At 37.0% G+C, this 16,984-nt stretch overlaps 1 protein-coding gene across 1 annotated transcript; it reads left to right on the forward strand.

Moving 5' to 3' along the window:
• Positions 1–9: 9 nt before the first annotated feature.
• Positions 10–15,227, forward strand: LOC6054680 (transmembrane 9 superfamily member 3). The gene is made up of 8 exons (XM_038263403.1): positions 10–370; positions 441–636; positions 8,534–9,021; positions 9,082–9,248; positions 9,311–9,536; positions 9,595–9,803; positions 9,864–10,094; positions 14,337–15,227. Exons 1-8 carry the CDS (start codon positions 296–298, stop codon positions 14,479–14,481), a joined length of 1,737 nt encoding a protein of 578 aa, XP_038119331.1. The 5' UTR covers positions 10–295; the 3' UTR covers positions 14,482–15,227.
• The last annotated feature ends 1,757 nt before the right edge of the window (positions 15,228–16,984 follow it).

Consider the following 16,984-nt stretch of genomic DNA (forward strand, 5'->3'; position numbering starts at 1 on the left):
GTGATGCGCTGTCAAAAGTGAGTTTTCAGAAGAGAGAAAAAAAGCTAGAGAAAATTGCATTCCGGGTTTTGTCTACGTGTTTTTCGTTGCCTGGTCCCCTTCGGAAAAGGAGGAGCAGATTTTTCCGTGAAATTCCGTCGCGAATCGGTGTGACCACACGCGGGGAGTGCTTCTCAGTTAGTGCTACTAGTTGCCCTTTTTGGGTTTTTGTTTTCCACCGGAGAAAGAGCCATGTTTTAGAGGCTGTGATTCTGGGTTGAAGAAAAAGTGTTTTTTTTTATTTCACGGGGAAAACATGAAGTCATCGCTGGTTTCGCTGCTGGTGCTGGCCCTGGTGGCCACGGCCAAGGCCGACGAGCACACCCACACGGTAGGTTCCCAACTCCTTCAGGAATCTCTCAAGAGAATCTAACTCTAGACTTTCCTTTTTTCCGGAGCAGTACGAGGACCACGAAGAGGTGGTGCTGTGGATGAACACGGTCGGCCCGTACCACAACCGGCAGGAGACGTACGCGTACTTTTCGCTGCCGTTTTGCGTCGGAACCAAGCAGAGCATCAGCCACTACCACGAAACGATGAGCGAGGCCCTGCAGGGTGTGGAGCTGGAGTTTAGCGGATACGAGATCGATTTCAAGGGTGAGTCTGCTGGGGGGGAGGGAGGAGGTGGTCCGCCTCCCCCTTTTTCGGTGAGAAAGAAGAGGGAGCCATCTTTGTTTATGTTTTGGACCGGAAGGTGCGAAGGGGGGAAAACAGTGACGAAGGTGGAAAAGGGAACCTTCTATTTATGTTGCAAAAGAGTGCTCGAGCAGCTGGGTAAATTTGCGAAAGTCTGTGAATCGGTAAACATTTCGAAACAGATTGTTGTTTTAGTTATTCAATTAAAACTGTTAGTGGAAAGAAAAATGTTAGAGAAAACTCTAACTGGAAGGTAGACAAGATGTTTCAACAAAAATGTGTTGAGAATCATTTCTGACATTCTCTTGCCTCTACAATCATGAAATGACTGATTGGTTAAATTACATATTACAAGACTGCGTGACAAGCAGATTGCATTAAAGTTTTTGTGGAGTAGTTATAAATTACGTAGAAACCTTTTGAGTGACGCTAATGTTTGTTATAACTGCAACGTGTGCCCTAATTGAAAAGGGGGTAGATAATTTAATGATTTTTTTTTAGCCAAAATGTACGTAATCTAAGTGCAACCAACTAATGGTCCTTATCACAAATATGTGCCTATCAAGAATGATTGCGTGGCTAATAAATCGGTTACTACTCCACTTCTGGGTTGGTTGGCTCTTTTATTCAATCACATTAGTAGTAGGCGTGAAAAAATGTTCAAACCAAGATTAAATTTTAATATAAAAAACCTCATCGAACGTTATTTTTAGTTGAAAATTCCCTAGAGAAATTATCTATAAAATCAATCGATTTTTTTTAAATATTTTAACGGATGTCCATGTGGGTGACAACAAAAACTGGAAATTTTAGAAAGACCTAATAAAAAGTTGTAGGGAATTGAATTCTCTTACAAAAATCACACTGTCGGTAAAATCTTGAAGCGATGTTTGCCCTTAACCGATTTGAAAAACGTAGGAAAACCTGAGTAAAGGTGGGCAAAAAAGAGTAAGCCACTCAAAAAAGCATTCCTGTAATATGTGATCTAACCAATCAGTCATTTCATGATTTCTTGTCTCTACAATCATGAATGTCAAAAATGTTTCTCAACACATTTTTGTTGAAACATCTTGCCAGTTCACCAAAAAATTGGAACGAACTATGGTTCACAAAAAAAGTCGTGGCTTATTTTGAGACTCCGCTCTTTTTAGACTTAATTATTGAAAAATAAGTGTTTTATTATGGTAAAACAAATTTCATTGGAATTTTTATCATTCAATTTATTTTTTCAGCTTTGAAAAAACTGAGCATCAAAATTTTAATGCAAAATGCATGAGCATGAGCATGAGCATGAGAGATCACCCATGGTTGCCCCTCCGTTGCTGAACAGAACCGTAATATCCTTTCAGCACTACTGATCATAGGCTTCGACGATCTAGTAGTGTTTCCCTTATCAACAGCATGTATGAATGCGCCGAAAAGATAAAACACCATGATTGCTAAAGCTAGATCAATTGCGAATAGGTAACAGTCATTGGCCACCAACGGCGCCCGCCATGTCAGTTTGTAGACCTCGATTTTAGCGGACGGGAATGTTAGTTAGCGCAGGTTGCTACTAGGGCAGCTGATTTACTCTGTGCTTACACCCCACGAGCGCCAGGAACCTGAAAACTTGTTAGTAGGATAGGGTGTTTGGTCAGGATTCATCATAGAAGATGATGATGCGACCCAAAATCATAGTGTTTGTTGAAAGGTGTTATATATTATTCTCAAGGCAAACAATCGGATGCTGCGGATGAGACATTTCCCGTTTATCGGTTGTTAAATTTCAAATGAAATGGTTTAGTCTTAGACAGCCGGCTGTGGAAAGATAGAACCAAAATCATTTCTGTAATTAAAACTGAAGAGTTAAACAGTGTAATTTTTAACTTAAGATGATTTCACGAGTTTTAAATGATTGATGTTTAGTGAGGTACTGATTAACTTTGCGAACGACGAGTTACGATATTTATCGAGATGAAATGGTATGATAGGGTTTAGTTGTTGTTGCACGCCGCGACGGACACGAAAAATCTTGCGACCCGACGGAAAGGGATCGCAAATCGGACTGGCTAGCTGTCATCGGAACAACCAGAGCCAGCCGCACCTTAACACACACACGCACGCGGAAAAAAACGAAAAACACACTGCGACGGACGCGAAAAATCTTGCGACCCGACGGAAAGGCATCGCAAATCGGACTCTGCCCAATCCTGTTTTTTTTCACTTTGTAAGCAAACACAACCATCCGCTCGCACTGATGGAACATAATTCTGAGCATCAAAATTTTAATGCAAAATAATTTTTAAGTACGTTTACAATTTTTTTAAGCAAAAAAGATGTTATGTTATTTATTAAACTTTGGGTTGATTTCCATGTATGTATTTAAGAATATCATGTATGCATGTTAAAAAAGGGAAAACGAGAATATCAATAAGTTGATGCTCCTTTTTTTGAGGAAAAAATATTTGTATGGTCTTGTTCACCGATTCTGAAAAGAGATGAAAAAAATATTATAATTTAATGGTTTGAATAAAGTAGCGTCAGTATGAATGGCTGTGAGAAAAAATGATAATGCTTTCGTTATTTCTAAATTATTTTCGTGATTATTCAGCATAAAACTCGACAAAAAATAACACACCATTTTGTAGTAAACTGTAAATTTCTAGAGTTTTTTTTTATAAGGTCCTATAACATAAAAATCACAGTAGCTTAAAGAACCCACTTTAAAAAAACTTTAGATTTGTTCGTGTTTTTCAACAAAGTCAAATTAAATTTTCTCATACTCAGCACCTTAAACAAAATACAGTACTTTTTTTTTATTTCACATAAAAAGGCGTTTTGAAAATAGATAGTAAAGCCAAATTAAATTTAGGATTACTGGAGGAATGTATGACAAAAGTTCGAAAGACATAAGTTCGAATGGTCACAAGACCAACCTGTTTTAATCTCTTTAACAAACTGCTAATCTTTGAAAGAGTGGAAATGCTCACTAATATTATCAATTTTCGGAAGAATGGATAAAATTCAGACAATTTTATTTAAAAAAAAAAACATTTAAAAAACTGCTCATGATTGAAAGAATGAAAAAATCATCCAAAAATATAACAAAATTATGTAAGACCGGACTTGGATTGACTTGAGGCCGCGTCCCCCAACTTGCTCCGTAAAACGAAAACTAAAATTATGTTAGATAATTTTATTTGATTATTATCAGATATTTTTTAAAAACACGGTTATTGAAGTCGAAAAATTTCACATTATGATTTTTTTGTTCTCTTTCGATCTTTTGTCCACTTTTTCGACCTTATGTCTATTGACCTTTTGACATTCGACCTTTTGTTCATTCTATGTTATGTCCTTCGATCTTTTGTCAAAAGAGTTAGGGGAAAGACTTCTTGACTTCAATTCAGAGTTCCAAAAGAGTCCAAATTGCGATGCCTTTTCGTTGGGTCGCAAGATTTTTCGCGTTCGTCGTCGGTGTGCAACAACAACAAAACCCTATCATACCATTTCAGCTCGATAAACATCGTAAATCGTCGTTCGCAATGCTTCACTAAACATCAAGCATTTAATACTCGTAAAATCATCTCAAGTTAAAAATTACACTGTTTAATCTTTCATTCTTTAATTACAAATGATTTTGGTTCTATCTTTCCACAGCCGGCTGTCTAAGAATAAACCATTTCATTTAAAATTTAACAACCGATAAACGGGAAATGTCTCATCCGCAGCATTCGATTGCTTGCCTTGAGAATAAAACATAATACCGTTCAACAAACACTATGATTTTGGGTCGCATCATCATCTTCTATGATGATTCCTGACCAAACACCCTATCCTACTAACGCATTTTCAGGTTCCTGGCGCTCGTGGGGTGTAAGCACAGGGTAAACCAGCTGCCCTATTAGCAACCTGTGCTAACTAACATTCCCGTCCCTTAAAATCGAGATCTACAAACTGACATGGTGGGCACCGTTGGTGGCCAATGACTGTTACCTATTCGCAACTGATCTCTTTTTATCAATCATGGTGTTTTATCTTTTCATCGATTCAAATTACCGAAAAATAAAAAGGCAGAAATGGTCATTTCGACGCCAACATTTCAAAAAGCATTTGAGAAAAACGCATTTGAATGTTGAGCATCCATTTTCAATTCCCTTTTTAATATAAAAGCAAAATAAGATGTTCTAATGATAACAAACGATGAAAAACGTTGCATTCATTGATACTTGATCATCCAAATTTAATAAAACATTATTTCCGTAATTTTATTTGAGAAAAACAAACATAACTTCTTTTGAAATCACCAACGTCTATATCACCCTGCTGTCATTGAGGGGGGCGCTTTGTTATGACTTGTTTTTCTTCGTCGAATGTACATGGCGCTTTGTTCATGATGCTTTTTTTTTCGTCACGAGGTTCATGTAGTCTTTTATTTGACAGGTTGACAGGGCTATATAAACAAGAACTGCTGATGGCAGAGATTTTGTTTATGTTACTTTATTTAAAATCATGATTAAACAGACTTTACTGAAGTAACTTTTGCTCATTTTTGGTGGAGAGGTAGCTTATTAGGAGTACTTTCAGAATATGCAATTACTCAGAAAGTGTCAAAATGTACATGATGCCTTTTGAAATGTTACCGTCGATTTGATAGATTTCCATTGAAACTTCCATCACAACGTTATTTTTGATGTCTCATGCTCCTGCTCATGCTTGACTTCAACTCAGAGTTCCAAAAGCCACACACTTTTTATTCTTGCAAAAAGAAAAAAAAAATTGATCGATAATGATCGATAACAATACTCTCTACTTTTGGCGAACAGTAAATTGGTTCCACTTTGACAGTTCAAAATTGAGGCCTTTTTGCGAACCACTATTCAGCAACCAGGTGATAACAGTTCAATAGTTAGCAAATTAACATGGTGTTTCATGCATTGTTCTTCTTGCCCCAAGGGGTTGTTCGTCTTGCCTCACTAGTTGAGTAGAACGTACGAAAAGCCAATAATTTCAAAACTATTTTTTTATGGTGCAAAACAGGATATTTTAGAAGCATTTCCTTAGCTTGTTACACTTGCCCCACCTACCCCTATTCAAAAATCTGTGTTTTGAAAGGAAATTTTCGGATCAATTTGGTGTTTACAGCCAAGCAAAAATAGGTTTTCAAAAGGTCGTAAACGCCAGTCTCACATTATGAGTTTTTGGAACAGTTGCACTATTCTAATTCATATTTTCCAAAAAATCAAATTTAAACAAAAAAAAATCTCCTGCTGTACTTTTAATAGATCGATTAAGCAAAGTCACTTACGTCCATGATGGGGAAGGTCAGTTCAGTTTGAATTGTCTTGTTATTATGCGCATATAATCTCAATAATTCTTGCTCAAAAGATTCTGCAAAGTGAATTCCTAATTATGACTCACAAACCAAAACGATTCAAATATCAAATGCCATATTGATAAAAAAAACCCTTTTTATTACAGTTTGGTTATCCAAAGCCTCGATTATTCGTGAAATTTTTGCGAGGACGTCGGAAAATTGAGTGTACTTATAAAACTTGTTATTGGTCAACAAAATTTACATTTCGATTATATTGGCCACATCCTAGAGTTGTTCCGACGGAGGACATTTATCGATCTATTCATGTTTTGGTAATACGGGTATAAAAAATATGGTTTACGAGACTGGTAATAATAATTGTCATTTCGACAGTATTGGCCATAACCTGGGAGTGCCCGGTGCCTCTAGATATATATGTTCCAGTGGGGATGATTTATCGATCCAATATGGGTATCAAATTTCATGATACTGGAAAATGGAAATGCGTTTTAATAAATATTATGAAGATGAAGGCTTTTGGAATTCTATAAATGTTGATAATTCTCAGTTAGGCATATTTAGGAATCCATCCCATCAGTCGACATGCCATCCATGCAGTTATGATATGGAAAGGGCTTGAAAATCACAATACACATGTTTGAAATTTGATAAAAATAAGTTTCTCTACAACATAAGGAACAGAGGCGACGCGTGGCCAAAATGTTTACCTGTTCAAACAATCTTTTAAGTAATTTTCAAGTTTTTAGCTCAATTATATTTAAAAAATATCTTTTATTCATAATAAAGAGAAATTAGATGATGTTAGCAATATTGTTGTGAGAATTGTTGATCACATGATTTTTATTGAAATAGTAACATTTTTAAATTACAGCAATGATCATTCTTTAAGAAGTGTATAATTGAAATGCTTTTTACATTGTAGTTTTCTATAATTAGCTCGTTTTGTCAATAAGAAAAAACTAAATCAAAACTTGAGGCGTAATCCAACCACAAGTTTCTCCCTGGAGTTTTCTTTAGAATGAGCTTCTCTTATGTTCCATTGGATTAGATTAGAGCAAAAATTATTCATTATTTTCAAATCTCACTAAGAAAAGATTCCGGATGTTGACCCTTCTAATCCTGAAATCATGTGCTCTAGTTTCCTGACCAAAACAATTAGGCCATAAAAAAATTGTATATTACGTTTCTTTTCAAAATTTCCCTAAAAAGACTAGAAGGGAAATAATTAATATCGATGAAAATTATTTTGTTCATTTAACAAAAACTCGTGCAATCGATAGGACGTTTAACGTTTATTTTTGCATCGATTTTCAAAATGGGCTTTTTAAGCATATAACAAATTTTGAATTGATAGCCACAAATAAAAAAATATTTTTTTGAGATTTGAGATTTTTTTTGTTATTTTACTGCATCTCATATCTCAATATAAATCCATAAAATCAAATAAAAATATTACTTTATAATTTTTTTCGAAAAAAAAAAATTACACGATCAAAATTCAAGAATTCAAACCAAGTAGACATTATTACGACAGCTTATTTAAGCTTTGTTTTGATTTTTGTTTTTGTACAATTAACATGTAAAGGAAATTGTTGTATGCTTGGTAGGTTAAAGATTTTGTTCTATTTTCTTCCAAATTAATTTTCAAATCTGTCGGTGAACTTGCTTGCTCACTTTCAACAGAGCTATTTATTACTTTATTTCAGTTAAAAACGCTTTTTGGAAGCAATACGCCGTTCTACCATTTATAACAATTAAAAGTTTAAAAAAAATTGAGCGAACACGCCAAATCGTCTTGGAATCATGGAACAGCCAAGCGCATTCGTATCCATAGAGCTCTCAATGAAAATCTAACGCTAACTGAAAATCCTCCCAAGCAGCCGCCAACCTGTTCGGATTTCTCCATGCACGAGTTCCCATACAACGCATCCAAAAATACACGGAAAGCCCACCCTATTTGTACACGCTGAACGGTATGAATGTGGTAGTTCAGGCTGTGCATGAAAGCTTTTGCACAGTCGACATAAAAGCGCGCGAGCCGAGACACGAGCAGGGAGAGAGGAAAGTTCAAAGAGAGAGAGAAAGGTCCATATTTTGTTCTCTCCCTGCTCGTGTCTCGGCTCGCGCGCTTTTATGTCGACTGTGAAAAAGCTTTCATGCACAGCCTGAACTACCACATTCATACCGTTCAGCGTGTACAAATAGGGGGGGTTTTCTGTGTATTTTTGGATGCGTTGTATGGGAACTCGCGCATGGAGAAATCCGAACAGGTTGGCGGCGTGCGCGTTAGATTTTCATTGACGCTCTATGATACGAATGCGCTTGGCTGTTTCATTATTCCAAGAAGAGTTGGCATGTTCGTTCAATTATTTTGATGAACATATTTTAATTCTTTCTTCAAAAAGAAACCAAAATGATCACCTGTCCTATGAACAGGTTGAACAGGTGGACGCGACGCCTCTGATAAGGAATATCTATAAAGTCGTAAGAAAATTAAAATATCAGCTAAAAATAAATCCCTCACTCTTGTTTCGACAGACGACATCGCCCCGACCGAGATCTGCATGGTGGAGCTGACGGACAAGAAGCACAAGGCGTTTGTGTACGCGGTGATGAACCAGTACTGGTACCAGATGTACATCGACGATCTGCCCATCTGGGGCGTGGTGGGCAAGGAGGAGGACAAGAAGTACTACATCTACACGCACAAAAAGTTCGACATCAGCTACAATGGGAAGCAGATCGTGGACGTGTCGCTGACGCCGGAGAAGAAGGAACTGCTGAAGGTGGGGGCGAAGATCAAGTTTACGTACGAGGTCAACTGGAAGCCGAGCAACGTGAAGTTTGAGGATCGCTTCGACAAGTATCTGGATCCGAACTTTTTCCAGCACCGGATCCACTGGTTCAGCATCTTTAACAGCTTTATGATGGTGATCTTCTTGGTGGGGTTGGTGTCGATGATCCTGATGCGGACGCTGCGGAAGGATTACGCGAGGTACAGCAAGGACGAGGAGGCGGATGATATGGTAGGGTTTTGGGGAAGCTTTTGGGAATTGAATAGAAGTTAATTGATCGTTTGATTTTAGGAACGTGATTTGGGCGATGAATACGGCTGGAAGCAGATTCACGGAGACGTTTTCCGACCAGCCTCGAATGCAATGATGTTCTCGGCGCTTATTGGTGCCGGATATCAGTTGACCTCGGTGGTTTTATGCGTCATTTCCTTTGCAATTCTTGGAGAACTTTACACAGAGTATGTTTCCAACTGACCAACGAAACTTGATCTAGTAAGACTAATCTGAGATATTCTTCCAGACGAGGATCGCTTCTCTCGACGTCGATCTTCGTGTACGCGGCCACTTCCCCAATAAACGGGTACTTTGGAGGTTCGCTGTACGCCCGGATGGGCGGCAAGCAGTGGATAAAGCAGATGCTGCTGTCGGCGTTCATCGTGCCGGCGCTCGTTTGTGGAACGGCCTTCTTTATCAACTTTATCGCGATCTACTATCACGCCTCGAGGGCGATCCCCTTCGGAACTATGGTAAGTCTCTGCGTTACAAAATGTTCTTGAAAAGATCTACATAATTCTTAAAAAACAGGTCGCCGTAACGTGCATCTGCATCTTCGTGATCCTGCCGCTGACGCTGATCGGAACGATCGTGGGACGCAACCTGGACGGCCAGCCTGACTTCCCGTGCCGGGTGAACGCCGTTCCGCGGCCAATTCCCGAGAAGAAATGGTTCATGGAGCCGGCGGTGATCATCCTGCTCGGCGGCGTCCTACCGTTCGGATCGATCTTCATTGAAATGTGAGACTTTTAAGGTTTCTTTCTCAAAACACCACACTAAACGAATTGCATTGCTCGTAGGTACTTCATCTTCACCTCGTTCTGGGCGTACAAGATCTACTACGTGTACGGGTTTATGCTGCTCGTGTTTCTGATTCTGATCATCGTGACCGTGTGCGTGACGATCGTGTGCACGTACTTCCTGCTCAACGCGGAGGACTACCGATGGCAGTGGACGAGCTTCATGTCGGCGGCGTCGACGGCGATCTACATCTACATCTACTCGTTCTACTACTTCTTCTTCAAGACAAAGTGAGTACTAGTTTAGTAGTTCAAGGACTTCACCTTCTACCAAATTCCCTGTCAACTATAATCCATGGCTGAACTCGACAGATTGCTTGCTATCGTCATATTTTTTACCTGCAATAATTTCTCAATGCTTGATGGGGGGAGGTGTCCACGTGCTTCCATCCCGCCAGTTCATATGTATAGCCTTAGTGTTGTGTTTGCTGTATTTGATATTTTGTGAACCACACCGTATGCTGTACTCGACAGATATGGACTGGTTCCCGGCCGGGCTGATGGGTCTCGCAGCTGGCTAGTTGAACGTACCTGTTAGAACATCAAATCATGATGTTTTATCCTTTGTTTCCTTAGTAACAGTAGCATAGTTAGTTCAGCAAGGGAAGCAATAGTTTGATCCGTTCAGCTGTTCAAGCAATTGCTTTCGATTCAAACTTGTGCTGAACATTGTTGGACTACCTAGACTACTGATCAAAGGAAACAAACACGAGGGTACAAAGGGATAAGCTCCCCCCGGATGGGGCTAAATTGTGGAACGCTCCCAGTGAGTTTTACTGAGCTGCTTTGGACATTTTAGGTAATAGTAGTATGAAAATATGTAAAGCTCGGTATTAATTCACTGGGAGGTCGTGTGCAAATTCCCGTGCTTGTGAAGTTCTGTTTCTGTGTCACTGTTGTGTTAGCTTGTAACATGTTCGACATGACACTAATAACCAGCAGTGATTAGTTATGCGGAAATTTCCAAGTACGGGAACACGACGAAAATTAGGCGACCCGAAGAAATAGTGAAAGTGATGGTGAAATCAAATAAATAAAGTGTCTATAAAGAATCATGAAGTGAAAATATTATTATAATTATTTATATTTAATATGAAATTACACTTTACAGCTGAGTTGAAACTCACTATCAGAATCTAATGTTTTCTTGTGTTCTCTTTTGTTCTTTTCGTTTCAAACTGAATGAGTGAGCATCTGACTTGCTACGCAGCCGCAGGATAACACCAGCTGTGATCAATACCACACCGACTGACGAGGATTGCTACCAAGCTTGGTGTCCACGGCTATATGTCCAACCGAGAGACCTCCAAGGTCGCAGGGAAGTATTAATTAGTATCGCCTTTTTATGTTTGATCCTTTTGTTAATACAAATTCCTTTGCAGATACAAACCACTTTAAGAGTATGCCTCGTGGCCTGCTTTAATCTTTTGCATATTCTATCCGCTTTCTACCCCTAATGTGTCCTGCACGGAGAACCTGGGGTAGTTTATGGTTGACCTGGGGAGCCCGAGGAATTATGCCGTAGGTGGCTCGTATAGTCTTACTCACCTATCCTCGCGGCAAGGTCTTCCGTAGGTCTACACCCGAACATGCGACGTGGGACTGCATGAATCTTCAGCTGCTGCCGGAAGGGTGTATTCCGAAATTACCGAATTACCGAATAATTTCTCAATGCTTGACATTTTTATATTCCTTAAAATTCTTAAAGTTTCTTGAAATTTAAAAAAATCTTAAATTCTAAAAGATCTAAAAGTTCAAAAAAATATATATAAATTTTGGATTTACTTGAAATGCTACAGGGATCAAAATTCAACAAAATCTTAATATTCTCAAAATTAATTTCAGAAATAAAATTAATAAAATAAGATATATTATTTTGCTTTAATTTTGTTAAGCTTTATAATTTTTTTTAAATTTCTGTAAATTTTTGAAATCTGAAAAACTTACAAAATTCGTAATAATTTTGAAATTTTCTAAAAAACTAAAATTCCAGATACTTCCAAATTTAAAGTTCTTAAGATTTCTACTTAGTGGCAGTGCGTGGCCGAATGGTTACGCTGTCCGCTTTGTAAGCGGATGATTCTGGGTTCGATTCCCATCTGCTGCAACCTTCCATCGGATGAAGAAGTAAAATGTCGGTCCCGGCCTTGGTTGTTAGGCCGTCAAGTCATTCCAGGTCTAGGAGTCGTCTCCATGCCATAAGTACAAACAACACACCAAACCAAGCCTACTCCGGTGGAATCGCTGGCGGCGGTTGGACTCGCAATCCAAAGGTCGTCAGTTCAAACACTGGGGTGGAAGGTTCCTTGGAGTAGAAAGAGGTTTGGGTGCTCTCCCCATTCAAGCCTTCAAATATTAAGATATGACACACAAATGAACAAACTCGCACTTTTTGACAGTTTGCCTGCATTTGTTTGCAGAAACGTCGTCCCTGCATACATTTTTAGTGAGTTTGGCAAATTGTCAAAAACGAAAAACTGCGAGTTTGTTTGTTTGTCATAGTCTAATACCTGCTTGAGTATCCCAGAATAGTTTTCTTCGGCGAACTTGTTTTTTTGTTAATTTCCAAATAAATTTCAATAAGATGCAAGTTTTCCGACCAATGATTATGATTTTTAAAGTCTTATTTCAATAAGTACAATAAACAACCGACTTATCAACCTTTTTATTTTATAACATATTTCAATATTAGGCTGTTGCTAATGTTTTTCAAAGTTTTGTCACTCCTCACAAAATTTGCATAGCAATTTATCCTTAATAATTTGTTTGACAGAGAAACCAAAAATCCTCAAATTAAATATTAATTTAAAGCAGATTTTGGAAATTCCACCAAATGTTTAACATTAAAAATTGTATTCTATTATTATTTTTCAATAATATCATAAAATTTTGGCTTTCTCTGTCAAACAAGTTATTAACAATTTTTGTGTTTGTGTTTAAGATATTTTGAAATAGTTATTTAGGAAATTTTTACCAGAAAATGCCATTCAAATCGTGTTCAAATTTAAATTTCAGTGTAATAAACAAATCATTAGAAAAAATATCTTTCTTTTTCAGTATTTTAAAGTTCTAATTTAAAAATAAGAACAAATTATCAGATATTTTAAAATGTTGCCAAAAAGCCACATTCAAACAAAATTCTTACACAAAATAAAAAAATATAAAAATTGAAATCACACGCCATGGTATTAACATTTGAATGAATAAAGTGTTTCAAAATGCATTACACATCTGTCTAGTTGTTTTGCAATCATTAATTTCCAAAATTTCCAAGTTTTGACAAAAATTGTATTTCTGCGACAAACATTGGAATTCATAAAAGTTTAAAATATTTTAAAACGAGCGAAAAATATTTGCAATGGCCTATATATTTGGAATTGTTCAAAATTTGAGTTCTATAAACTCTTTAAGTTTATGTTCCGTCATCAGGGGTGACTTTGAGTCTGGGGGTGAGATTGAGTCATACAAAAATGCTGAAATTTGTATGACCTAATCTCACCCCCCAGACCCAATGTCACCCCTGATAACGGTAACCAGTTTCCAGATAAATTCCTTATGGTGAAACCCGGTATAAACCAGATAATTGAAAATCTAAATCAGGTGGCCACCTTGACTAAATTAGGCCGGTACCGACATTTTACCTCCCCATCCTAAGGAAGCGTAATCAAACATTTCTCGTCTTAAGAAACACTAACCGGGGACGACTGGAATTGAACCCAGGCCAGCTGGGGTGAGAGGCAACCACGCTTTCCACTACACCACCGACCCCGATTTTTTTTAAATTATGTTTATTTTAATTCTGCAAATTATTTGATTTATTTAAATTCCTGAAATGATTAAAATTCTATCTTTTTTATTTTTCTTAATTTTTAAAGTTGTTTATATTTTAAAAAATGCCTTAGTTTTTAAAATTATTTAAATCTTTATAAATATTTTAATTTTTAAGATTGAATTTTTAAATATTTGGAATTGTTCCAAATTTGAGTTCTATAAATTCTATAAACTCTTTAAGTTTATGTTCCATCATCATGGGTGACATTGGGCCTGGGGATGAGATTGAGTCATACAAAAGTGCTGAAATTTGTAAGACCCAATGTCACCCAATTATTCCTATACTTTTGTTATAAGTCATATTAAATAAAAATGTTCACAAAAAGCTGCTCTTCTGTTTGGTGTACTGTATTTTGGTATTTCACTGAATTTCAAAGAATTACCAGAATTATCTAGCATCATTTAGACACCACCGCTTACAGTTATGGGAATGGCTCTATTTACCCTATTGCCCTTTGAAAAAGAAATTCTGGATCATAAAATGTAAAATGAATTTTGGAAATAGAATTTTCCACTTATTTTTTTTTTAAGTATTATTATTAACCTTTCGGATGGGTGATTGTATAGATTATTTAATTCTCCAGAACATTATGAATGAATTATGAAGTTTCTAAAAATTAAATTCTTTCCTTTACTTCACAGAATGTACGGCCTGTTCCAGACGTCGTTCTACTTTGGCTACATGGCGCTCTTTTCGGGCGCGCTGGGCATCATCTGCGGCACGGTCGGCTACATCGGGACGAACGTTTTCGTGCGGAAGATTTATTCCAACGTGAAGATTGACTAATTTGCGTGCGTGTGTGTTAACTACCCCGTAACTACGCATATATTATATTATAATTATGATTAATATTAGTAGATGTATGTGTAACGACGACGACTACGACGACGATGACGGCGGTGAGTTTGGTTCCCGTGTGCACCCTCAGCGCTGGACGAAAATGTACGGTACTTTCCACAATAGCCCAAACAATCGCGGAAGAGAAATAAGTCAGGCAAACGCAAACGCTCTAGCAATGATGATAAATTTCTGTGTTTTTAACCTTAAGTTATTGAAGCGCCAGGACGACGAAGAAGGAGGAGAAAAAAGTTTATTTTTGCCTTTTTAGAAATTAGTTACGACGGTCGTTTCCCGTTTGTTTCTTTTTTTCTTTTGCTCGCGTCTGTGAAAATATAAGACTTGTAAAATCCTAGCAGAATGCAACTTCTAAGCGAGAAAACACACAAACACAAAACTAGCGATAGAGGTACTAACATTTGTAACCGTTGAGAGTCAGTTGTGAGCAAAGCCAGAATCCTAATCCTAACGAGTGTAATAATTACTGACTAACGACGAAATCTGGACGGAGGGGATTACAAACAACACATCAGAGAAGGAGGAAGAAAGAAAAGTGCATATAAATAGTTAAATAATGGCATTCTCATTAGGCTTCTTCTGTACGTGAGCTACCAAATGGCAGTTTTATTTGATGAATAGTGAATAAATAAACACAAACACAACCACACACACAAAAAATCGGAACTGAACAAAAAGCTCTCTGTATGACTAAATTTTATTTGAAAGAAACTATCCTTTAAAGATTAATTCAAAATTTTATCATCATCTTCATTAAGGTTTCCCCAATAAATCAGAGAGTAGAAGCACTTTACAAATCAAGTGACTTGAATGCCCCCGCTCGCAAGTGACGAACCCGTGGCCGTAAATCAAGTTCCACAACACCACCACCTCAACAAATCTATTTGCATACCCATTTAACAGTCAGTGTCACTCGGCGTCGAGTTCGTCATCGGCCGGCCGGCACACTCTAATTGTTACAGTTGACCACCACGTGAGCGTAAATTCTTCGGCACAATATTTGTCCGCACCACTTTTGACAATTCGGATTTGCGTTTCGAATTATTTTGATTCGCGGGTCGGTTTCGTTTGATTCCGAGTAGAGTAGAGCAGCGATGGCCTGGAGGATGCCGTCAAAGGGTGGCTAATTCGACTAGCGTCGACCCTGGTTTCTTATTCGTACGAGTCATGCGCGTACCGCGCATGCAATTGATGTTGACTTATGTGCTTCCGGGCTGTGATTCAATATTTGGGTAAGTAATTTGGAGCATTTGATTGAGGTATAAATGTAAAATGATGAAATTTTGACTGATTTTTCAGAGCATTGCATTGGAAGGAAACGGGATTTATGTTCATTTAATTTCTTATTTATAATATTTCACTTCATTTGCTGCATTTTTATCAGAAAATTTACGCCAAAGCATGTGTTTCCAGAAAGGCAATAATTGTATTCTAAATGTTTGCCTCTCTCCGAATTTTTAGGGTAAACAAAAATACAATAAATCGAGGTTTACAGCGAGTTTATTTTTTTTTACAATTGTAGAATACATTTTAATTTAATGTTTCAGTAAAATGTATGTTTCTGCTCTAATGATTTTTTCAGCACAATAATATTTAATAATGGCCATTTCGTCAGGAAAAGTAAATGCTCGTGAGAATTTAAATTTTTCGCCTTAAATAAAAATATTTTTTTTTTTACTTTTTACCTTATCTGAACTATGCGGAATAAAATAAAATTTTGAATGGTAACTTTTTCTTATTTCCCATCAGCTGTATTTTTTTTTGATAATGCACTTCATGGCTGAAGAATATTGTTATAGCAAATCAATGTACCTTAAAAAATTCTTCGTGGAAAGAACGCTTGGGAAAAATTTTATCTAGCGATTTTTGATTTTCTTTCCAATTTATATTTTTTTCATATAATTCAAAGGAGGCGCGCGATTCTTCTTAAAATCTTCACCTAAAACGAAGTTTTGTGATTGATCGCGCGCCTCCATCAAATTATATATATAAAACTTAAAATTGGAAAAAAAAATCCAAAATCCCTAAGTAAAATGCTTTCTAGGTCATGGATATCTGAAAAGGACCCCTTTTGCGACCATTCAACGAAGAAAAATTTAAGGAATAATAAATTAATCAATGCCAATGCCAGAAGGTTGATGTTAATGTTTGATTTTTTTTTAAATGTCGATAAAATATATAACAGTATACAACAAGAACCATACAAAACATTTTAAATTATATATTTTTTAAGTTATATTTCAAAGATAAAAAGACAAAAGTCAAGCTCAAACTGGCTGAATAGGATTATCAATAAAAAAAATTGACATTGACACCGCAGATAGAGCTTTAAGACAAAGTCCTTTGTCAAAAATGCACATTTTAGATTGTTTTCATTTAGTTTTCAGTTGATTACTATTTCTATTTCAATTAACATGTTGAAGTTCTGTGAAAA

The sequence above is a fragment of the Culex quinquefasciatus genome, chromosome 3 (assembly GCF_015732765.1).
Source record: "Culex quinquefasciatus strain JHB chromosome 3, VPISU_Cqui_1.0_pri_paternal, whole genome shotgun sequence".
Taxonomy (NCBI): Eukaryota; Metazoa; Arthropoda; class Insecta; order Diptera; family Culicidae; genus Culex; species Culex quinquefasciatus.